Genomic DNA, 24,408 nt, shown 5'->3' on the forward strand with positions numbered 1-24,408 from the left:
ACCGCCTCTGGTTGAGCTGAAGTTTAATACAAACCAATGAGTGCAAGGGCAGCAGAAACATTCAAACTCTGTGGACTGAAAGCATCCATCTTTTTCTCCTCTCCCTCCATGTGGGGAGACATTATAAAATGGAGCGCAGTCAGAAATGCAAGCAGTTTCTGACACTGTTGAGTTCAATATTGAGACCTTGAAGTTAATAAAGTGTCTAAGCAGAAATGTGGTGTTCCTCCAGCATGCATTTCGCTTCTTTTTTTGGATGGAAGGTCTGGGTGTGTGTGTGTGTGTGTGTGTGTGTATACATGTGTAGGTAGGGGAGAGGGGAGTGGGAGATAGTGATGAGAAGAAAGGAGGTCATGTCAGAGGCAGCTCAGTGGAAATGCCCTCATCTGGACCAATGTGCGGGGACAGAAACTGGGAGACTGGAATGGAATCTTTGCAGCAAGCAGTGCAAAGAGGTGGTGAAGTTGATGTAACTGTGGAAGTTAATGGGCTTCAGTGGAAAATTGCAGCAGGCAGAGGGCAGAAATGTTAGCCTGAGAGCTAGGGGTTTTATTGAAATGCAAGTGACTGGAAGGTGCAATATTTATAATATTTATATATCTTTCAAGAATCAACATTCTGTTTTATTTCAGGCCCTAAGATGTATGCCCATTCATTTGGTTACTTCCACAACCATTATTGTGTCTTTGTATTGATTATTATGCAATTCTAAATTCCAAGTAATTCTCAATATTTTGGTTTCTATTTGCATAAACTATTTTAAACCACCTTAGATTATGTGCTCTGTTATATTTCAAATGACGTAATAATTTCATTATACACAATTGATGGCAATCAACAAAATAAAAGTAGCTAAACTTCTGGATTAGCAACTTGCATCAATTTATTTTATCAATTTCAATAATGTCCTGATTTAAATAGAAGCTACAGCAAAGTCTCAACATGTTACTTCAAACCAACTTGGCACCTTAAAAATGTGAAATGTTAGCAAAGTCCTGCAATGTCCACAATTGACCACAATATTCCAGCTGGGTTGTCGTCAATGCTTCATAAGGGTTTAGCATGACTGCGTTCCTTTTATACACTCATTACCTATATTTGAATAAAACCAAGAGTCATTTTGTTAAATGTCTTTCTCTAATTGTCCTGCCAGTGTCCAAACTTTGTGTGTGCAGTCTTTAGGTTTTTCTGTCCCTGTACTCCCTTTAAAATTGTAGAACTTTATAAATAAAAAACCCCAAAAGAACTGCAGATGTTGGAAATCAGAAACACAATCAGGAACTGCTGGTAAACCTCAGCAGGTCTGGCAGAATCTGTGGAGAGAAAGAAGAGTTAACATTTCTGCCTCTGCTCATTCCAAAAATGAGGCTTGTCCATGTCACATTTTCACAGTCATATTTCTACCTATTTCACTGAAATCTTTCTGTCCTCCTGAAGTTTGTTCCTGGTTTTTTTTCCTCTCTTTCGTAATTTCAGAATGTACTGTTGTCTGTAAATTTAAAATTATGCCTTTTGTCCCTATGCCCAGGCCATTACTACATATCAAAGAGGGCAGTGGCTGTCATGTCAGTGCTTTGAGTAACACCACTGGACTGAGGAAAAACAATTCACTGAGTTATACAGCATGGAAACAGCCTTTTGGTCCAACTTGTACGCACTGACCACACATCCCAATCTGATCTAGTCCATTTGCCAGCATTTGGTCCATATCCCTCTAAACCCTACCTATTCATGTACTCATCCAGATGCCTTTTTAAATGAAGTAATTGTACCATCCTCGACCATTTCCTCTGGCAGCTCGTTCCATACATTTACCACCCTCTGCATGAAAATGCCACTTCAATCTTTATTAAATCTTTTCCCTCTCTCACCTTAATCCTATATCTCTAGTTTTGGAAACCACCAACCTCTCTCTTCTCCCCCCCCCCCCCCCCCAAAAAAAGACCTTGGCTCCCTATCCATGCCCTTCATGATTTTATAAATCTCTAAGGTCACACCTCAGTCTCTGATGCTCCAGTGAAAAAAAGTCCCAGCCTATTCCGCCCCTCCCTACAACTCAAAACCTTGAAACCTTGCAACATCCTTGTTTTTTTTTTTGCACCTTCTCAAGTTTAACAACCTCCTTTCTTTAAAAGAAATGACAACCTGAATTGCACACAATATTCTAAAAGTAGCCTCCCCAATGTCAATCTCAGCATCCTGTCCTTTACACATGTTGCATTCATACAGTCCTTTGATCAAATTTGCTAACCCACCTCTGCAATGATATATGTGAATGTATGTATTAACCATATTACTCTTAAGCTTACTTGCCTTTCACTCACTGTCTTTGTATATTGCCACCTCGAAATTGAATTGTTGAGACTAATTTTTCAGGAAAAATTGAAGGGTTAACTTACATGTGTAGAATATTTTCATGAGGGTGATAATTTAAGCTTAATTTGGACCTCCAAATGAAACATAATCTTGAAATCCAAAAAATGAATGTCAGTACATCACTGAATTCAGGGAGTTATAAATTTGCTTTCAGCAGTCATTATTTTCTTTGTCTGTTGGCATCCATTGTGTTTTTTGTTTTGAATAGCCATTGGAGAGCAAAATAAAAATCAACAGTCAGCAGAAATCATACACATTCTATATGATTCATGAAATCTCTGAGCAATGTCCTCTCACTCATTCTAAAGTACTGGTGTTCCTGTTCCAGATTTCAACTTTGATTGTGTAGTCTGTATGACCACGCTTGTGAATTGATTGTAGCAACTTTATTTGGATCGGAAAATAAAATCAAATATGATAATCAACATTTTGAATTCAAGAAAGGAGAAAATATTTAGAATAAATATTTCTAAAAGCTTTTTATATTTGATGTATTGTCACGCATACCTAAGTACAGCGAAAAGCTTTGTTTATGAGCAGTACGGGCAAGTCATTAGACGTACAAATTATAGGGTGAAAAAAATCTAGATAGAGCCATATAAGTTGCATTACACAGGGCATGTGCTAGGCAAGATCAACATTAGCAAGATCAGCATTATTTGAGGCTCGAGAGTCCATTCATCAGTCTAATAATGGCAAGGAAGAAGTTGTTTTTGAATCAGCTGGTGCGTGTGTCCAAGCTTCTGTATCTTCTGCCTGATGGAAGAGGTTGTAGGAGAGCATTGCTGGGATGGGATGGGTCTTTGATGTTAGCAGCCTTCCCGTGGCAACAGGCCATGTAAATGGAGTCCATGGATGGAAGGTTGGCTTCTGTAATGGTCTGGTCTGTGCGCACAACCTTTTTCATTATGTTCCTTTTGATTGTGTATTTTTATAGTCAGAAATGTACAGCACAGAAACAGACTCTTCGGTCCAACATGTTCATGCCAACCAGATATTCTAAATGAATCCAGTCCCATTTGCCAACACTTCGCCCATATCCCTCTAACCCCTTCCTGTTCTATAGTTTCTTCCGTCCTGGGCAGAGCAATTCTGATTCTCTATCAGGCTATGGCCTGTTGACACAAAGCTGAAATGTCCTGTAAAAATAACTGAAAAGTTTATCTCCGCTATCTAGCATTTATTTATTAAGATAATAGGCCATCCATTTCTAAAATAAAACCAGAAAGTAATGGAAATATTCTGATCAAGCAACATTTGTGCAGAGAGAAACAGAATTAAGAGTTCTGGTTGATGGCTTCTTTCTGTCGGAACTGGAAGCTATTAGGAAGCGGGAGGCCGGAAGGAAAAGGTAAGTTCTGAGATTATGGGAAGGCTAGAGAGAATAAATGTCAGAAAGAGATGGAAACGGAGCAATTAGAGAAACAGAAGATTGATTTGAAGGGCTAAATGGGAATAGCGGGATTGTTACCAACAATGGTTGTCAATTTAAAGAAAGGAGTGGATTTGATCTGAAATCTGCAAAACTGACAAAAACTTCTTTGTGAATCAAAACAAAGATAGATTAAACTAACATAAACCACTTGGAGAATAAACATGAGAAAATAGTTATAAGGGAACAAGGAAATGGCAGAGAAGTTAAACAGATATTTTGCATCCATCTTTACAGTGGAAGAGGCTTCAAACATCCCAGCATTACTGAAAAATATGGAGGGAGGGGAAGCTGGAGAAGGAACTAGGTACTCTCACCTTCATTGGAAAAGTAGTATTATACAAACTAATGGGGCTAAAGGCAAATAAGTCCCCTGGCCCTGATGGCTTGCATTCTCGGATGCTAAAAGAAGCAGCTACAGAGATAGTGGATGCATTGGTTATAATTTTGCAAACATTCTTAGATTCCAGAGAGCAAAATATGCCAATATAACAGCCCCCTTCATAAAGGGAAGGAGGCAAAAAGCTGTAACTGTAGGCCAATTTAATATCCATTCTTGGAAATGAATTGGATTCAAGCATTAAGAAGTAACCGAACAACTGGAAAATCCATAATCTAATCAAGTAGAGTCAGTATGGCTCATGAAACAGAGATCATGTTTGATTGATTTATTTGCTCTTTTCAGAAGCCAGGTGGATAGAAGGGAGCTAGTAAATGTGTTGTCTGAATTCCAGAACATATTCAACAATGTACCTCACAAAGGTTTAAGTCATAAGATAACAGCTAGAAAATCTGAGAATACCAAGCAACTTTAAAAAGAGAAGAGTGTTGATTGGTTGGGTAATAGTTGGCATGAGGATGCGGCAGGACAGTTAATCCTAGTTAAGTGACACCAGGTTGACAACAATGATTAGTCAGGGCACGGCCATGGGTTTACAGCAGAACATTGCCTTAATAGTGAATATATGTATCTCCAGCCAAGTACAAATGAACTGCATGAGGAGTCCAACTGACAGCCTGGCACTACAATCAGTTCCAATGGTATTTTCCAATGGTTTAATCAAATAGACCATCTTGTGCTGTATAATTTTTAGTTTCTTTCTCAAGTTTTGCTTTTGCATTGCAGTACTGGGGAGTGCAAAATAAAATACTGTGGGTTATTCATGTATCTGATTTGGAAATGCAATGGGGAATTTTGAATTAAAATTATATGGGGTTATCATACCTAGAGTTGCAAGGAACTGGATTAATTATTACCTTGTGCAATTTAATGTAAGAAATAGGGTACAAGAGCATTTCTGAACCTGCTGAAAGTTTGTGAAAATACAATGTGTGAAATATGACACAAAAATACAATGAGAAAATTCAGGTTGATTAATCCAACTTCATTCCAGCTTAGCTTTTCTTATTTTAAGAAATAAGTGCAGAGGTGATTGCTGCAGCTGGACAGTCTCTTGAGCTGAATAGAAACTGGCAGTTTCTGAAACCAGACTTCAGATCAAAGAGAGAATGCTGTCTTGGACAGAGAAACTATGTATTAATGTTGCATATCTGTTTGGGAGATAGATAGTTGGCTGCTTGGTTTATGTTTTACCATGCTGATCTAAAAGCAGACATTCAAAGTCTAACAAGTACAGATTTATTTCATATATTTAAAAAAATAATCACAAGAAAAGCAAACAAATATCTGGAACATAAAGTAGGTTAGTTAGTATCCTAAAGTTAGTAGTAGGTGAAATGCCTTCAGTTATAATGGTGAGAGCTGCACCATCTCAAATGACTGAAGTATAAATTTGCAGCAACTACCTCTCCACCTCTCCCCCCCCCCCCCCCCACCGACAAACACAAAACAAATCCTGTTGGTTATATACTTATTGATATGTTCTAAGGACTGTTTCACATGCTGTAAAGCCTCTGACATCTAGTTTTGAACTTTCTGTTTTCTTAAAGCACTTGGTTTAGAATTATGTTCCTACATGGTGTCTGTGTAATGCTGTTAATGTATCTAAGCTTTATTGTATTATACCTCTCCTCAACAATAAATTCAGAAGTATAATGGATCCTTGACGGTTGACAAGCATGTTGATAACACTCTTGATCAGTATTTATACAACTCAAATGATTTGACATCAAATTTTATTTTGTCAAAGATATAACATCCTTACTAGCTTGTCACCCACAATAAGTTCATTAACGATCAGGGCCAGGACATAACTCAGTCCTTTGATTGTTGTGGCAGTGAATTGATTGGTGCAGGAATGTATGGGTACTTTTGAATATAGGCTGGAATATTGAAACCCAGATGTTCAGGGTTCAGAAGAGACTGATCAGGATGCTGTCAGGACTGGAGGATTTAAGTTACAGGGAGAAGCTGGGTGGATGGGAGTTATTTACTTGCATGTATGACATTGAGGAATGACTTTGTAGAGGTTTATAAAATCAGGAGGGAAATTGATAAGGTGAATAGCAAAGGTATTCTCACTAGGTGGGGGAATTCAAAACTGGGGGGGCATATTTTTAAGGTGAGGAGAAAAATTTAAAAGGGACCCGAGGGATAACGTTTTCACACAAAAAGGGTGGTTTGTATGTGGAATGAACTGCCAAAGGTGGTAGGTGCAGGTACAGCTACAACATCCACAAGACATTTGGAAAGGTACGTCAGTAGGAAAGGTTCAGAGGGATATGGACCAAAAGCAGGCAAGTGGGACTAGTTTAGAACTTTGGTCAGCATGGACGAGGTGGACTAAAGGGTTTGTTTCTATGCTGTTTGAGTCAAGACATTCAGGGATGCTTGAACTACTAAGTTGTTTGCAGTCCAGTTTTTTGCCCCCCAAATTTTCTGGCATTTCTGGAAAATACCTATGTGTTTAGTTCAAATTGTAAACTGCTGATCTGTAAGCTTCTCCAGGGTTTCTCATATCATATTCTGTTATATTTGGGATTTTAGTTATTTTGGTTTTAATAAGACTTGAATTGAACTTTTATTTAATTATTTATGTCTCTTATTTTTGACAACAGCAGTGGACCAACAAAGATTGACTCAAAGTGCTCCTGTCAAGACACCTCCATCCATAGGTTCTCATAGTCCACAAGGAGGAGCAATGTCAGGCTCCAATACACAGCAACAGATGAGACTGCAGCAACTCCAGTTTGAGAAAGAGAGACTTCGACTGAAGCATCAAGAGCTCCTACGACAGGTGAGTTTCTGAACTGAAACTGGAGTAAACTGTAACCATGTTACTGTAGCTATTGACTTGTAAGGAGCGCTAATGAGTTTAACAATGATGCACATGACATTATGATACATAATTATATTTTTAGCTGGTCTCCACCTTCTGTAAATGCAAATATTTTGGCAGAATCAGGGTAACATACTGAAAGTACATGTTGCATGTTTAACAATACCTTTCCATCCAGTGCAGGATTTGCAGAGAGCAAACAGTTTTATCTTCCTTCATCTTCTCTGGTTAGAAAATTCCTGTTAAGCCATAGTGGAAGAAAACTTTCAAGTGTTCGTCCACGATCTATGTTAATAAATGCAGTTTGGTTTAACCAAAAAGAGTTTTGGAGCATAGAAAGGGATATATTTTATCAATCATCGAGATACCATGTTTTTGCTATAACGTCATCCCCCAGTGTCTGACATTCCAGGGAAAACAGCCCCAGCTTATTCAGCCTCTCCCTATAACACAAACCTTCCAATCCTGGCAACATTTTTGTAAACCTTTTCTGAACAGTTACAAAACTAATAAGTGTTCTCTGCTTATAATTGCATTATTCTCACTTCAGATTTGAATCAAACGTTCCCTTGAAGATTTAATTATGCTACCACAACTAAAAATTGCAAATCCAGGGGAGTCAATGTCCCAATAGCATTATCACTAGACTATTAATCCAAAGACTTAGGTAATATTCTGGGGACCCAGGTTCAAATCCTGCTATGGCAGATGGTAGAATGTGAGTTCACGAAAACTCTCTGGGATAAAAAGTCTGAAACCATTGTCGATAATCAGAAAGACTAAATTTCTTTACAGTTGTTTGATTTATGATTGTTTTGATCTTGACCCACAATATCCTCCTGGGCCAGCAAAGGCTTGATCCCAAGCTGCTGAATTAGTGAGGTACATGCTGTCCTTCATGGGGCAAAATATCCTATGCTTCTATGTCACTTATTGTTTTTTTTTTAAAAAACTCTAACTTTTATCCTCATTGAGACACATTTAGAAATGGATGTCCATTGTCTCCACAGCCTGAGAAAATGATACTTCCTTATTTTTCGGCATGTTACCAAGTTCCTATACTTAACCAGAGTAGCTCTGGTTATAAAGAAGGACCATTTTCTCAGGTTGTGGAGTCAGTGGACATATATTTCTAACTGTCTCACAGTGAGGATAAAAGTTGCATTTTTTTTAAACCACTGAGGGACAATAGAAGCATAGAATATTTTGCCCCAGGAAGGACAGCATATAATTCACTAACCCAGCAGCTTGAGATCAAGCCTTCATTGCTTCCGGGTCAAAATCTTAAAGGTCCTTTCCTTGCAGCATTGTGGGTGTACCTATATCAACTGGCCTATGGCAGTACAAGAAATGGCTCACCACCACCACCTCAAGGCAAGTGAGGAGGATGACAAATGCTGCCATTGCCAATGACACTTGCATCCCCTGAAAGCAGAAGTGAAATCACATTCTTCCATCATGATTAATGCTTCTAGTTCTCAGCTGGTTTGTTTAATTTGCTGTGCATCTCAGTAGATAGTGATAATTTATGGATTCATTCTTTTGCATGCTTTTCTCTTTTAATATCCTTTCTTCAGTGACTCTTTATGGTGAGTCCAAGATTTTTTCAAAATGGGGGCCATTTAATTCTTTGATAGTTCTATTCAGATAGCTCCACACCCCTGAATTACTCTCAATGCTGCTTATTGTTCTTTCTATGTCAGTTACTCCTGAAGTCAGTTACTATCTTGTTTGTTTCTCTGTAACCTATAAACTTTCAAATGATCCTATATGCAAATCTATAGGACATAAATGTACATCAAATAAGTCGTCATCTTAATGTCAACCCCTGCTGACCACTGCTTTCCATTCTTTTGTAAAAATGTTTATTGCCCAACCACTGTCCCTTTTAAATCCATTCAACTTTAGGTTTGTAAATAATGCTGTTGTAGGATTCCTAAACACAGGATGTTCATATTTACACCAATTACAATATCCTGAATGTCCCTTTCCTTTTTTCAAATTATAATTACTTGTTTTTTCCAATTAACTTCAGATAATGTAGAAGAAATTGGTTTCACTGTGTTCTCAGTACCTCCTACAAGGAAAACTATTGTAAACCTTGTTTATCTGGTACAGCAACAAAAGTGCATAGAGTTATGTGGAGTTATTACCTATTCATCAATGACTCTCTTTTGCAAAGATAAAGAGAGCAGTACAGTCAGTTCTGCTATAACGCGGTAGTTCCGTTCTTGTGCAATCCTGTTAGAAGAAAATTGCATAATAGCAGAACCATATAAACTAACGGAGCTGAAATTGCATTATAACCAATACACACTTTAAAAGTTCATGCTTTAGAAACCGTGTCCCCAATTCATCAATCCTATTGTAGCAAATTTATATTAATGAAACGCACGTTATAGCAGAACAACCTGTGGTACATTCTTTTTAATAAAAAGTTAGCTATCACCACATTTTGAGTAAAGTTTTTTCTAGCTTCAGCCCTTTCATCCTATTCAAAGGAAATGGCATTGCGCAGTCAGTTGCCAAGCATGGAACAAGATGGCAGTCCTCAGACTCCAGTTTCATCATCTGCCATGTCCCAAGATGTAAGGACAATGACTACCAACAGTTCAGATCCATTCCTTAATAGGTGGGTATTGGTCTAAAATTTCTTTGCTTTTTTTGTATGCTCTGTATCGGTATCTATTTTGATATGTTCATGAGATTTCGTGTGGTTACACCCTTGATGATATTTGCTTGTTTTCTTGGAAAGTTAAGTGTATATTAACAGTACAAAGAAAATTTATAGCCCAGGAACAGGCCCTATGGCCCTCCAAGCCTGAGCCGATCCAAATGTACTGTCTAAACCTGTCGGTCAATTCCTAAGCATTTGTATTCCTCTGCTCCCCACCCACTCATGCATCTGTCTAGACGCATCTTAAATAAAAGTTTGCAATTTTGAGTCTGGTGCAGGACTTCAGCATTGCAGGTCTGCATAGATGTCTTACTAATGTCACAATTGCAACTTCTGGATTTGTTCATGATACTCAAATCCCTTTTGTGAAACTGCACCTGTGATGAAATGGGGTGATTAGTGTAATTGTGAAGGCTTTTTCACTACAGTATTACATCCATTTGTGAAGTAAAGTTCATGTAGCAGCTTTGTGATGCAGTAAACATGTGTGGAGTAAATATTGCAATCAAAACTAGGAGACAAATTCCAAATCCACTGAGATCTATTGATTGTGCTTTGCTTTCCAGTGTGCAATACTACCCTTACAGTTTTGGTTGTGTGGCAATTTCCTCCAGCTAAATACTGGCAAGACTGAAGTAATTGGCTGAAATGTCTTTCAATTTCCTAATAGTTAATATCAGCTCCATCTTTTTCAGCTGCTTTTGTACCATTCTCAGTCAGGCTTGGAGCCTACAGCAGTAGCACCTTTTCCCTGCTCCAATTAGCTGACTGACTAGCAGCCTAAACCTCCAGCCTGCTCTCTCTCCATCCTGTTGGCTAAAATTGACTGTTCAGTAACTCTTAGCTGGTCCTGATTCTGTAACCTCTTAAGTTCTATAGCTTTTTCTGATCGCCCCACTACATTCTTCTGACTGATTCAAGTGGATCTTCACCTTTGTTCATCTTTTCTGAGAATGAAACTGTTCATTCTTGTACTCTGTAATAAGTGGCACGAGAAAATCGCCATCATGGTATGAAACAGAAGGTTTTTGTGAAATCTTTTGAACTGCTGCATGTGCCTTTTGGCTTGTCTGTATTTAGTATCTATACAGACGTGACTTTCAGTTTAGTATTACCTATGGCACAGCACCTGTTTAGTCAGTCTCTCAGTGGCCATTCTTGTTCCTTGTGTGAGCTATCCTTTTCTTGTCTGTTGTACCTAAAGGTAAATTTTCATGACATGTTTAGTAAAGCAGTTTTTAGAGGACACCGTATTAAAAGCAAATACCAATCTATTACTCCATCTCACTTGAGTGAATTAGGGTGACTTTCTCCACATTGCTTTGATATCAGATGGTGTCTTTGCTCAAAGTTCAGGATACATTCACACTGCAGTAGTGCAAAAATAAATAATTTTGTCACGGTTATAGTTCAAGTGCAACCAAATCAAGAGGGACTACATAATTTTTAAGTCGAATTTGAACTGTGTAGTTAAGTTAGTGAGTTTTGAGAAGATTTGTGGCTCAGGTTGAGCTTTTGGATGTAGGTTTGCTCGCTGAGCTGGAAGGTTTAAGTTAGACCTCATTGACCACACCCTGAGAAAAGGAACAGGAAGTGACCTCACCACAGGAAATGACATCACCAACCCAAACAGATAGAAAGCAGGAATTTTCAGCATTGCTTCGCTTGAGGCCCACTGAAGATGTTACCTAGTAGGGTAACAAAACATCTGGAAATGAACCTTCCAGCTCAGCGAGCAAACCTACATCCAAAAGTTATAATCCAGTCTGTATTAAATGGTTATTGTTTCTCAAATGCCCAAACTGCAATAAGATCTGGAACTGTATTTGATAGTTTTGAAAATGCACCAGTCTAGTTTGAAGTCATATTTCTCATAATAGATATACTGATGCAAAGATTACATTAATTATCTCCCTAGATATCTAAAATCGTGTGAAATTTTACAAATATTTTCTGTGAAGGTGATAAGAAACATACACTTAATTTTGTAAAATTGAAGCTTTCAGCAAAAAAAATTGTGCAACATTTTTGTAAAGCCTCTGTTAAAGGACTTCTTTATGGCTCAGTGTATTATATACAAGAATACCGAAGTACACCACATCCCTCACTTGAATCAACTGTTAAGGATAACATGTCCCTATGTTACCAGAACATGTTCTTCACATGGGTTTTCTTGATTCATATTAATTTGCAGTTATGGAATAAGCTAACTGGGATGCATTTCCATAAATAAGCTGCTATGGATAAGCAAAAATGAAAACAAATAGATCATGAGAGCACATGGTTGTAAAAAGCAGATAGTAAAGCCTCTTGCTTAGAGCCACACAATGAAGTGATTCATACACAGCATTACTAGTTTCTGTCTACCTCTCTGATTTTCTGCTAATCAGCTTGGATTCACAGCACTGTTCAGAGACTTTGCTGATCAGAAGCTGAAATCCAGAGGATTGTTTTTCCTCAGCAAGAGGAAGAGGTATGCATGTCAGATGAATTGCTTTTCTCAGTGTATAACTCTCTGACCCCACCCCACTCTTTTCCCCACTGCTTTATTTTTCTTGCAGTGGAACATACCATTCCAGGGAAGAAAGTACAGATAGTGGACTCGGTATGAGCAGCTACAGTGTACCAAGAACACCTGATGACTTTCTTAATAGCGTCGAGGAAATGGATACAGGTTGGTTGGGTTCCTGGAACAGAGAATTCCATTTTTGTTTTTAAAACACATGCAATGTTTTTAAAAAAGATATTCAAACAACCAAGTTTGTAATGAAAAATTATGGTTAGCTTAACAATAAGTATATGTTCAATTTTACCTTTAGTAAATTGATCAATGTTTCAAATTGTCTTTGACATTAGCTAATGGCCATCATGCTTAAAATTATGTTGAGGTAGCTGACCTAGGTAGTAGTACTGTAGTAGCTGCTGGCTTCAGTACATGTGGGTTTGCCAGAAGTTTCAGGGATTTTATTCCCCATTGTTCAGGAAATTCTGCTACAACATATAAATGAGCTGATCACTGTGTCACCTGTGCTTACTTAAATGTCTGAAGAACTTGACAGATAATTACACTGTTGAGCATCTTCTAACAGGTTAGGTGGATTGACCATGCTAAATTGTCCATAGTGTCCAGGAATTTGCAGGCCAAGTGGAATAACCATGGATGAGCAAGGTTATGGGATAGGGGGCCGGTTAGTGTAGGATGCTCTTTGGAGGGGTGGTACGGACTCGAAGGGCTAAATGGCCTACTTCCACGCTGTAGGGATTCTATGATTCTGTAAAAGAGCAGAGAGAATTTGGGAATGAAGTATAATGAAGCAATTGAATAGTATTGTTGTTTTCCTTTCAGCATTGGAATTTTAGGAGCTAGGTTGTCTTTTGAGCAATTTGTTATCCTCAGTTTCTTTGTGATTTGTCTACCTAGTTGAAAACCTTGGTCCAAATAATGTTGGCTCTCAGCAAAATCGTTTTCCCGACTACTTGGAAACAATCCCTGGTACTAATGTGGACCTTGGAACACTGGAGGAAGACAGCATGAATGTAGAAGGAGAAGAATTGATGCCAAGCTTACAGGAGGCACTGAGCTCTGACATTCTCAATGACATGGAGTCTGTTCTTGCTGCCACAAAGATAGATAAGGAGAGCTTCCTGACATGGCTATAGGGCCCTTGGTCCTTTCAGACTGCCTTTGATTGTGTGAAGGATATCAAAACTTGAGATATTTTTGAGAGTTGTTTTGGACTTCTGAATTGTGTCTCTCCTCTGATGCAACATTGGATAAACTCTAAATATTTGACAAGGATTCTGCCAATTGTATTTCGCACATTTCAGAAGTATAATTACAGTAGCAAAAAATGTAGAATTTCAACTTGCTTTTCTTTAACTAGTTAGGACATATGACTCTCTCTATCCCATTTTCCTACCCCATTCATACATTTGGAACAAAACCTGTTGTTTAGTGCAAGTCTTTACTTGTATAAGTTGTGCAGTTCTGAAACTATGATCTCATGTTTTTGCTTTCCCAATGTTTTTCAGATTTGTAAATCTCTGTTTAAGCAAGTTATGTTGACTCTAAAGTAGGCTTATTTGTGTTATCAGACTTGGTTAACGGCTGCTACGATGTCACAGAGAATCTGGTGCCAGTTCTAAGTGCCTTTGCCAGTTTCTTTGAAACTCTGTTACATTTTGTATCCAAATGTGCTGCCTATCTGTCTTCCATTTTACAGTATACACAGTATCTAACTTGCTTTTGTCTCTGAGCAATTGAAATACAATTTTCAAATAATTGCCCAGTTAATTCCAGGAATTGGGTGACTTCAAAGTGAACTGTCAGCTGTTAGTTTGATTAGACCTTATTTAAATATGAAAGATTGGTTGGTGCTTTTTAATTACTTGTACGTGTTGTTATAGTATATTGGACATGTACATTTTTCTGTAATGTCTTACCAAAATTAGTTTAGTTGAGCTAGTGTAGGTTTTTTCTTTCAAGAGCTGATCAAAAGGTTACTTTTAAACCAAAATACATAAAACATGACAATTAAAGAAGTGCTGGTTATATATTCTACTTAAAAAGCATATGAACTTGTTTTGTAGGTTGGAGTGGCTAAATGGTCTTTTGGGACATGTTAGATGGCTAGCAGGACATAGTGTCAGGAGTCCTATATACAGTAGTGTATTGTAGGTGGGGTTAATGGTTATAAGAACACATATATGTATATCATAAAGTATTAGATTTAAGAATTGTGACAAATCAGGGGGAGCTTTGTGATCAAATAGATCTCCAAAGAGTATTCCTTTTCCTTAAGTTCATAGGCCTATTTTTAAAATGTAATTCATTCTCTCATGAACTGCTGAATATGTTATACCTTTTTGTATTTGGGTTTTTACTTGTAAAGATAATGTGGCTTTTGAATTGAGTATTTTTTTTAAAATAGGTACTGATGGAGAACCCAGGAAAACATTTTAACCTTGCAATGTTGCTAAATCCTCTGTTTCTTTTTCAATTCTTGGAGAGTGCTGATTTAAGCTTCTATTCAGGTAAAGAAAAAAAAATACATATACTGCACAGCTGTTTCATTCTACACAGGCCTTTAGTGTTGTTATTCCTCGGGCTACGATTTTTAAAGTTTTTGTATTGAGTCTTAAGCAGTGTGTTTATTGAAAGTGCTACATTTCAACTCATGTTTTGAGCAATGCTTGAGCTCCATTTGTCTTGTAACATTTTTAAAATTGTACACAGGTGAACAATGATTTTCTAAGAATTGTGTAAATTTGACAGTGTACACTCAAACATGTATTTTGCAGCTTGTGCGCAGAGATGAGCAGCAAGATTGCATTGAATCAGTTTATAGTTTTGTACTAAATTTGTATTAGAAGTACTATTTTGAGAAGCCATCGTAGATTCTAAACTTAACACAAGTTCAAATGTGTACTATGCAACTTGAGTCCTAGGGATGAGCAATAATATTAGATCATTTTGTGGTTTTGTGCTCACCTTTGTATCAGTACTAATTAGAGAAACCAGCATAAATACTAAGCTTCTATTTCTAAAGCCAAGTCCTAAATTAAGCTCAGCAAGTTTCCACCTTTTAAAAGAAAGTGGTTTCTGATGTATGTCACCTTGGTTAAATTTAACCATCTTTTTAAGGTAAGCGCAGAGGAAGCGTAGTCATTGCTTTGCATGATCATGTACAGGTAGTTATACCAGTGAGAGGAAAGGTTGTATTTTTCTAAGAGTTGATGATCTGTATGGTTCTCACTTCCTACAAATCAGTGTTGAAATAAAACAATGCAACAAAAAGTTTAAATTTACAAAATATTTCCCAATACTCATGTACAGTTTTGCTTTTGCACATGCATAATGAAATCTTGCTGATCATGACCTTAATATCTTTAAATAGCCAGAACGTATGCTTGGCATACATAGAACACTGACATTTTCGGTAGTTGATAAATATGTAATATTTTATTATCTAATTCTAATGAATGCACACATACTTCAATATATAATACAATAATATTGATTTTTTTTTCAGCTGTACCAGCATGTCAGTATATGGATACATACAGTAAATTCTGTTGCATTTATTTCTGTATGTAATAATTTCCAATGGTTTATGATAATTCATGTGGTATAAAATATATTCTTTGTGGTAAAACGTTGCTTTGTTTTCTTGCAATTCACTTTGGATTTGATGGTCTACATCTGTATTCCTAACAGCTCCACTTCGCCTACTCCAAACCTGGGGCATTTGCATGTGTCGAATATTGAATGTGCTTCCAATTAATTGGTAGATGTGCCATCTGTATGCTAACCAAATCCACCAATTCTGTACTTTTCAGATACTTGATGCCAAATGACAAAGTTCAAATCCTTTTACTTCTCTGCGTCAGACATTAAAGTTAGTTATGGTTCCTCAGTTGTTGCCTAAGCTAAGCTTAAGTAATCACAGGTGAATGATAGACCTACGTCACTGTTCTGTGGATCAGTTTGTTTCTGTTTGTTGCATAAGCATCGTTGGTTGAGTTTGAGAGTGGGAGCCTGTCACTGGCACTAATATTGGAGGGCAGGCTGTTTGGCTGTATGCACTGAGATCATGGCTGATATGTGACCTAATTCCTGCTTTTGTCTCACATCCCCTGTACTTTAATCGAACGAAAGTATGTTAATATCTTTTAACACTAATAATTGGTCTGGATGTAGGTTTGCTTGCTGAGTTGGAAGGGTTGTTTTCAGATGTTTCATCACCATACTAGATAACCTCAGTGAACCTCCGGATGAAGCACTGGTGGTATGGTATGCATTCTATTTGTGGTTGGGTTTCTTTGGGTTGGTGATGTCATTTTTTTTTCTCTCAAGGGGTGGTAAATGGGATCCCAGTCAGTGTGTTTATTGTAGGGAGTTCCGGTTGGAATGCCATGCTTCTAGGAATTCTCGTGCATGTCTCTGTTTTGCTCATCCGAGGATGGGTGTGTTGTCCCAGTCGAAGTGGTGTCCTTCCTCATCCATATGTAAGGATACTAGTGAGAGTGGGTTATGTCTTTTTGTGGCTAGTTGATGTTCATATATCCTTGTGGCTAGTTTTCTGCCTGTTTGTTTAATGTAGTGTTTGTTGCAGTTCTTGCAATACTACTCAGACCTCTTGACATCATGGTAGCCCACAAGCCCACCAATACACTAAAACAGCAGCTAATGAACTTGAAAAGCCCTACGCAGCCAACAAGCAAAACAAATGTCATTTACAAAATACCCTGCGAGAACTGTAACAAACACTACATTGTAAAAACAGGCAGGATGAGGAGGAAACCACTTCGACTGGGACAACACACACATCCTAGGACAAGCCAAACAGAGACGCAGGAGAATTCCGAGATTTGTGGCATTCCAACTGTGACTTTAACAACGAACCCATTTACCACCCCTGAAAAAAAACAGGAAACTATGTCACCACATGAATGACATCACAGGGAATGACACCACTGAGCCAAGGAAACCCAAACACAGAAAGCGGGCCATACCACCAGTGCTTCATCCGGGGGGATCACAGATTACGTTTGGGGGGTTCACAGATTACGTTACCTCGTATGTTGAACGAAACATCTGAAAACAAGCTCAGCTAGCAAACCTACATACAGAACCTCAACCTGAGCTACAAATCTCGCTAATGATCTTGCATGCAATTCAGTTTGTGGAAGTGTTGAAATCTTCCGTCGCCACCTTATGTCAAGCGGTTTCTGGTTTCACTCCCAAAAGGTGTTTTTTTTTAACCTCTTATCCTTAGAGTACGGCCCCCCTGCCCTAAACTCTGCTAGCATAAGTAAGTTCTTTTCCCAATTGCCCTACCAGTATACAAAATATTAAATTGCAATCAAATTATCTCATTACCATATATTTTCTGAGAAAAGTAATTTGAGTTGGTTTGGTTATTCCATTTTAATGTTTGAAGTAGAGAGATCAGTCTCATAAATCTATTCACTCTTTCCAAGGTTATTTTATCATTGCCAAGGTACCCAGATCTTTATTGTACTCCAAGGTGTTGTCTCATCAGGACCTTGAATAGCTGTTTGGAATGCTACTCACCTACGCTCTATCTGTAAAAGAAAAAACTGTTCCCACGTCAACATTTCTGCATGTGGCATCCTGCAGTCCTTGATGCAGTTCAATGCAAGCTGGAGGAACATTACCTCTCCCCCCACCCCCCCGGGACCTTACAACCTTTAGGACTCAACATTGAAGTTAACTATTTCAGAGCACCTTCCACCATGTTCATTACCGTGTCCCCTCACCCTGAAGTGCTCCCAGCACAGTCAACCCAATTTCAGCTTTTATCGTCAGCAATTCCTTTCTCTCCTCAGTGCTGTCTCCATGTATTCTACTCACTCCTTCTTCTACACCCAGCATCGCCATAAAAATCACCTTTTTCCAGCTGCTTTGTTCTGACGAAAGGTCATTGGATTTGAGGCATTAACTTTGTTTTTCTCATTATAAATGTTGCCAGACCTGCTGAGTTTCTCCAATTTTTTTTTCCAAATATCTACTATTGGATAAGATTTAATGATTTGAGCAGCACTGTTCAATGCTGAGTGTACTAAAAACTACTCCAACAATTTAAATGTTATCAATTCAGCTCTAAAGTGACTTATTTATACTTGGGAGAAGAAATCTATGAAAATGTTTCCTGCAAGCAAAATTAATATGTTCAAGTCTTTTGAATTGCCCAGGTGCCTGGGACCCCATAGTTCCCCTTTAGCTGAAGAAAGCTACTGAAGAAAACAGTCAAAATTGAGTGGCCAGCCAATCAGTATCATTTCCTCTTGCAGTCTATATTGTTGTAATTATTTGAAATTTACCAGTCTTGTGCTTGTCCATCTGTAAAAGATGAGAAGCTTCAGCAACATATCTCTCTTTGCAACAATGTTCTTGCATATTGCAGGAACTGCACTCAGCCAGTGAAATAGAGAACATTTCTCCACAATATTTACATGTAAATGGTAGACAGATTTTGTTTGAATTAGTTGATGAGTTCCTGGCTGTAGAATTTCCAATGTCTTGCCTGCAGTATTTATATGGCTGATCCAGTCATGTTTTCTGATCAATGGGAATGCCCCAGGAAGTTTTATCTGGGATTAAGTGATGTTTTCCCTCGTAACATTACCAACCTCTCAGCATTTACCCTTTCAACCCCCTTAAAAATCCAATATTTCTTGGACGTCTCCCTCTCCTTCCTGGGCCTCTCCGTCACCAACTCAACACTGACGTTTTGTAGCAACACACCAACTTCCACAGCTAACTGGACGACACCACCTCCACCACCCTGTAAAAACCATATCCCTTGCTGCCAATTCCTCTGCCTCTGCCAGATCTGCTCCCAGGAGGACCAGTTCACCACAGAACGCTAGGTGGACTCCTCCTTCACAGATCGCAAATTCCCCTCCCATGTGGTTGGTGATGCCCTCCAGTGCATCTCAGCCATTTCCCGGAACTCTGCCCTTGAACCCCACCCCTCCTGATGAAGGGCTTTTGCCCTTCAGTGTATTTCTAAGTCAGGATGGTGATTGGCTTGGTGGGGAACTTGTAGGAGGTGGTGTTCCTATGTATCTGCTGCCCTTGTCCTTCTCGGTGGCAGTGGTCATGGATCTGAAAGTGGCTGTTTAAATTTCGACATTGCATGTTGTAGATGATACATGCTGCCACAATGGAGCACTTACGGAGAGTGTGGATGTTTGAAGATGTGCTTTGTCAAACTTTTGAGTTGTTGAAACTACTCATCCAGGCAAGTGAGGGAGTATCTAAACATATTCCTGATTTGTTTCTTGGAGATTTGGCTGGACACGGTCTGTGATGCAAAGGAATGCCCAGCATTGGCTGAGGTCTCCATGAAGATCCAACCTTCTCGACCTCTTTCCCCCTCCTCACCTAGTCACCTTAAGGTTAAACTCATTCACTCACTCACTCACTCACTCACACTCACTCACTCACTCACTCACTCACTCACTCACTCACTCACTCACTCACTCACTCACTCACTCACTCACTCACTCACTCACTCACTCACTCACTCACTCACTCACTCACTCACTCACTCACTCACTCACTCACTCACTCACTCACTCACTCACTCAATACAAGAACAGCCTTATGGCCCTCCAAGGCTTTAATGGCAGTGCTGCTGCTACTACTACTAAATGGATAAGCTTAGAGTTAGGGGTGAGCTACTTGCTGCAGGATTCCTAATCTCTGACCTCTTGCCACTTTTTTATGGCTAATCCAGTTCAGACTTCGAAATGTTGAGAAGACCAGCAAGTTCTTGGTGTCCTGTTTAAGTGACCCCTTTGTGTCACTGAAATAATAGCTGATTTTATTTGTAATACATTAATGGTATTGAATGACAGACCTGGCTATAAAAGTCATTGCATTTCAAAAATGTATTTAATTAATAAGTGAAATAAATTGAGGCTTTGTCCATCCTTTCTTAAAATTGGCACATACAGGACAAACTTTGATCAGTTTTTATTTTTTGAGGAAAGCAACCATTCTAGTTGATCTGCTACATGCATGAATCTCAGCTGGCAAAGTTTTATCTCCTGTCATAGTTAGATTCATTAGATTTATTTACAATCTTTGAATTAATGTTTTAACTGCTGGCAGGATCATCTTCGGAAAAAGAAATTGAGGGAGCAGCTGGTTGTAAATATGGCTACCCAACAATAAATGTACTGTCCTGATTTTGACTGAAATATTGCTCGTTAGCTGGCCACTAGGTGTCGCCCCAGAGTTTTATTGGATGTTTTACCTACATGGTGCAGAAATGTTTGTTCCCTGACAATTTAACAATATGCAAACTCTTGGGGGAAATAAAAACGCAAGTTTGTGATTGCTTGTAAATGTCTAAGTTGTTGCAGACTATATTTTCTGTACCTTTCCCTATGCCCTCAAACTTTACTTGGATGAAATTTTCATTGAAAATAATATGCCACCAGTTGTGGGTCCTAATGTAAAATTCTGGCAAGCGAAAAATAACTTTGGAGCTCCTTTTTCTTTACCATTGCGATATATCTGTGCTGAAATTTATAATGTAAGATTCCAACATGCCTGATCTCCTTATTAAGGAACAATTAAACACTGGGTATAAATGAGATCATGGATATCTAATTAAACACTGAGAAACCCTTCCATGAAGCACAGGAGTGCTACACTGATGATCACGTGCCTGAGGTGTGCACAACAGTAAGCACTTAGCAATACACTATGGAGAAGGAAAACGATAGCACCCCAAGGTACTAACAAATGTCACACATACTAATTATACCACATCACTATTTTTAATGTGATTGGTGGCACAAGTGATTGCAATAACACCTCCCTTTATTTTGCAGAATTTCAAAACACTTAGGTAAGTTTTGTTTATTAACTCATGGAAAGCAGTGCATTGATATCTCTTTCCTGGACCAAGGCTATGCCATTCCTACAATAGAAAACTTGGAAGATCAGAGACACAGTGCAAGATACAGTTGAAGTATCTGCCATGCTTTCGAAGTTGCACACATCTCCTGTGTTGTTGCTCAAAGGACTGTTTCATTCAAAATCATGATGGGCAAATGAGTAGTGGGCTGATCATCTCCATTTGCCTGAGTCATTAGCTGAACCTGCAAGCAACTCGGACAGTTTTGGTACTAATGTAAGTGACTGAGCTGATAATTTGTGCCCCACCTTCACTTTGCCCCTTATTCTCCTCCACATCAGTGTACTGGTTATGTGATTATCTCAGTCACACACTATCTTCAATCTTCTGTTGTGCAATTTGAGTCAGATGTAGCACATTGCTATCATTCTGAATAGCCTTGCTCTTGTTCAGCAAGGCAGACTTTAAGCACTATGTTGGTCCTTGAAGTCTTGGTGTTAAATCCTGAGGATTTATTTCAAAGTTTTTTTGTTTCTTATGAAGACCATGGTAGTAGACAAAAAGTGAGGGCTGCAGATGCTGGAGATCAGTCAAAGATCACATCCCTGATGAAGGGCTTATGCCCGAAATGTCCATTCTCCTGGCTGCTTGGATACTGCCTGACCTGCTTTGCTTTTCCAGCATCGCACTTTTTGATAGATGATACAAATGGTAAATTAATAATTTTAGCAATCACCGTATCTCAGTTACATTCAGTCAACTGGAAAGGATAGAGATGGGGAGCAAGATGGAACCTAAGCATAAATGGGACAGAGGACAATGTGAAGTGCCCTCTTTTGGACAGGAAGTGCTGAGATGAAAAGTGAGGCAAGAAGCCGGTCTGTTTTAACTGGCAAAATGTAGAGCATGTCTGGGCCAATCGCTGAAGGCTACGGGAAAAACTGATGATATGCTGAATCCATACAGCGTTGTATTTTGAAGTTTGTGTCCAGCATGCACACAATAATATTGCGAAAAATAAGAGGAAAAGATAATGAGCTGGGTAATGGGTTTGGATGCCCAGTGCATGAGGACGCGAGGGAACATGGTGGTGAATTGGGTAAGGTGCCAGTTGGTTGCGGTGGTTAGGGTGTCAGGTGGGAAGGATGGATGAGTGATTAAGGTAGGTCATGGGTTTGGGGTCAAAGGGCATTATCAGGCCCAATGGGGGTTGGGTAGTGTCTGGCCGGGAGTTACAATTCTTAAGACTTGACAGTGTATGTGTTTCATTAAAATGGTGTTTCATTCTTCCAAACTCCAACCTATTTGACCTCTACTCATAAGAAAATACTTACATATCCAGGATCAAACAAATGAAGATTTTCTGAAATGCCTCCAATGCCAGTAAATCTTTCCTTAGGTAACGGCCCCATTTTACTCCAGGTACAGATTGACTAGTGCCTTGCATAGTTTTAGCAAGACCTCCCTATTTTTATACTCATTTTCCCTTGGACATAGAGGCCAACATTCCATTTGCCCTCCCTATTCCCCACTGCCCCTGAATATAAACTTTTTGTCCACAAGGACCTTAAAATCTCTTTGCATTTTTGCGGTCATTCCTCTTTTAAATAATAATCAGTTCTTCTATTCTTCTTGCCAGTGTATAAACTCTCATTTTTTCACATTATATTCTCTCTCTAATTTTTGCCCACTGACTTAACCTACCGACATCCCTCTTTCTTTTATCCCTTTGTGTCATTCTCAAACTTGACGTAGTATATTTACATCCATCATCTAAGTCATTAATATATATTGTCAATAGTTGTAGCCCCAGGACTGATCCCTGTGCCCTCCCCAGATTGGTATCCTGAAAATAACTCTCTTATCCCTACTCTCTTTAATGTGTTAGTCAAGCGTTAGTCAATCCATTTTTAAATATTATGGTTATGGGTATGTTCAAGCCTGGATGTTGATTTGCAGGCATTTCGTTCTCTGTTTAGATGACATCTTCAGTGGTTTGGAGCCTCCTGTGAAGTGCTGTTGTACTGTCTCTTCTGGAATTTATTTGGTTCCACTCCGGCTGTTTCCAGTTGACTGTTCTGGTTGTTCGTTGTTGTGGAAGGTACATTGGTCTAGGTCAATGTGTTTGTTGGAATCTGTGGATAAATCCATGCTTCTGGAAATTCTCTGGCTGTCCTCTGTTTAGATTAGATTAGATTAGATTACTTAGTGTGGAAACAGGCCCTTCGGCCCAACAAGTCCACACCGACCCGCCGAAGCGCAACCCACCCATACCCCTACATTTACCCCTTTTAACCTAACACTGCGGGCAATTTAGCATGGCCAATTCACCTGACCCGCACATCTTTGGACTGTGGGAGGAAACCGGAGCACCCGGAGGAAACCCACGCAGACACGGAAAGAACGTGCAAACTCCACACAGTCAGTCGCCTAAGTCGGGAATTGAACCCGGGTCTCTGGCGCTGTGAGGCAGCAGTGCTAACCACTGTGCCACCGTGCCGCCCAACTTGTCCTAAGATCATTGTGTGGTCCTAGTCATCTGTAAAAATGACTAGTTGGGACAGCTGGTTAGTGAGTAAAATTAGGGTGCATGGTATTGGGGGCAAAGTACTAGATTGGATTGAAAATTGGTTGGCTAATAGGAAACAAAGGGTAGTGATAAACGGCTCCATTTCGGAATGGCAGGCAGTGACCAGTAGGGTACCGCAGGGATTCGTGCTGGGACCACAGCTTTTTACAATATATGTTAATGATATAGAAGATGGTATCAGCAATAACATTAGCAAATTTGCTGATGATACAAAGCTGGTGGCAGGGTGAAAAGTGATGAGGATGTTAGGAGATTACAGGGTGACCTGGACAAGTTAGGTGAGTGGGCAGATGCAGTTTAATGTGGATAAATGTATGGTTATCCATTTTGGTAGCAAGAACAGGAAGGCAGACTACTACCTCAATGGAATCAATTTATGTAAAGGGGCAGTACAGAGAGATCTGGGTGTTCTTGTACACCAGTCAATGAAGGCAAGCATGCAGGTACAGCAGGTAGTGAAGAAGGCTAACAGCATGCTGGCCTTCATAACAAGAGGAATTGAGTATAGAAGCAAAGAGGTGCTTCTGCAGCTGTACAGGGCCCGGGTGAGACCACACCTGGAGTACTGTGTGCAGTTCTGGTCTCCACATTTGAGGAAAGACATTCTGGCTATTGAGGGAGTGCAGCGTAGGTTCACGAGGTCAATTCCTGGAATGGCAGGATTACCTTACACTGAAAGACTGAAGCGACTGGGC

At 39.1% G+C, this 24,408-nt stretch overlaps 1 protein-coding gene across 2 annotated transcripts in view; it reads left to right on the forward strand.

Annotated features, from left to right (window-relative positions):
- Positions 1-15,883, forward strand: part of yap1 (Yes1 associated transcriptional regulator) — a 131,299-nt gene extending 115,416 nt beyond the window's left edge. For both annotated transcript variants that reach the window (XM_043691121.2, XM_043691120.2), the window contains 4 exons: positions 6,827-7,005; positions 9,549-9,679; positions 12,286-12,398; positions 13,146-15,883. In XM_043691121.2, coding sequence (XP_043547056.1) covers positions 6,827-7,005; positions 9,549-9,679; positions 12,286-12,398; positions 13,146-13,384 — 662 coding nt within the window. In that variant the 3' untranslated portion in view covers positions 13,385-15,883. The remainder of the gene's footprint in view (positions 1-6,826; positions 7,006-9,548; positions 9,680-12,285; positions 12,399-13,145) is intronic.
- The last annotated feature ends 8,525 nt before the right edge of the window (positions 15,884-24,408 follow it).

This window comes from Chiloscyllium plagiosum, unplaced genomic scaffold, assembly GCF_037043375.1.
Source record: "Chiloscyllium plagiosum isolate Xiang-an unplaced genomic scaffold, Cpla_swu_hap1 HiC_scaffold_6, whole genome shotgun sequence".
NCBI lineage: Eukaryota > Metazoa > Chordata > Chondrichthyes > Orectolobiformes > Hemiscylliidae > Chiloscyllium > Chiloscyllium plagiosum.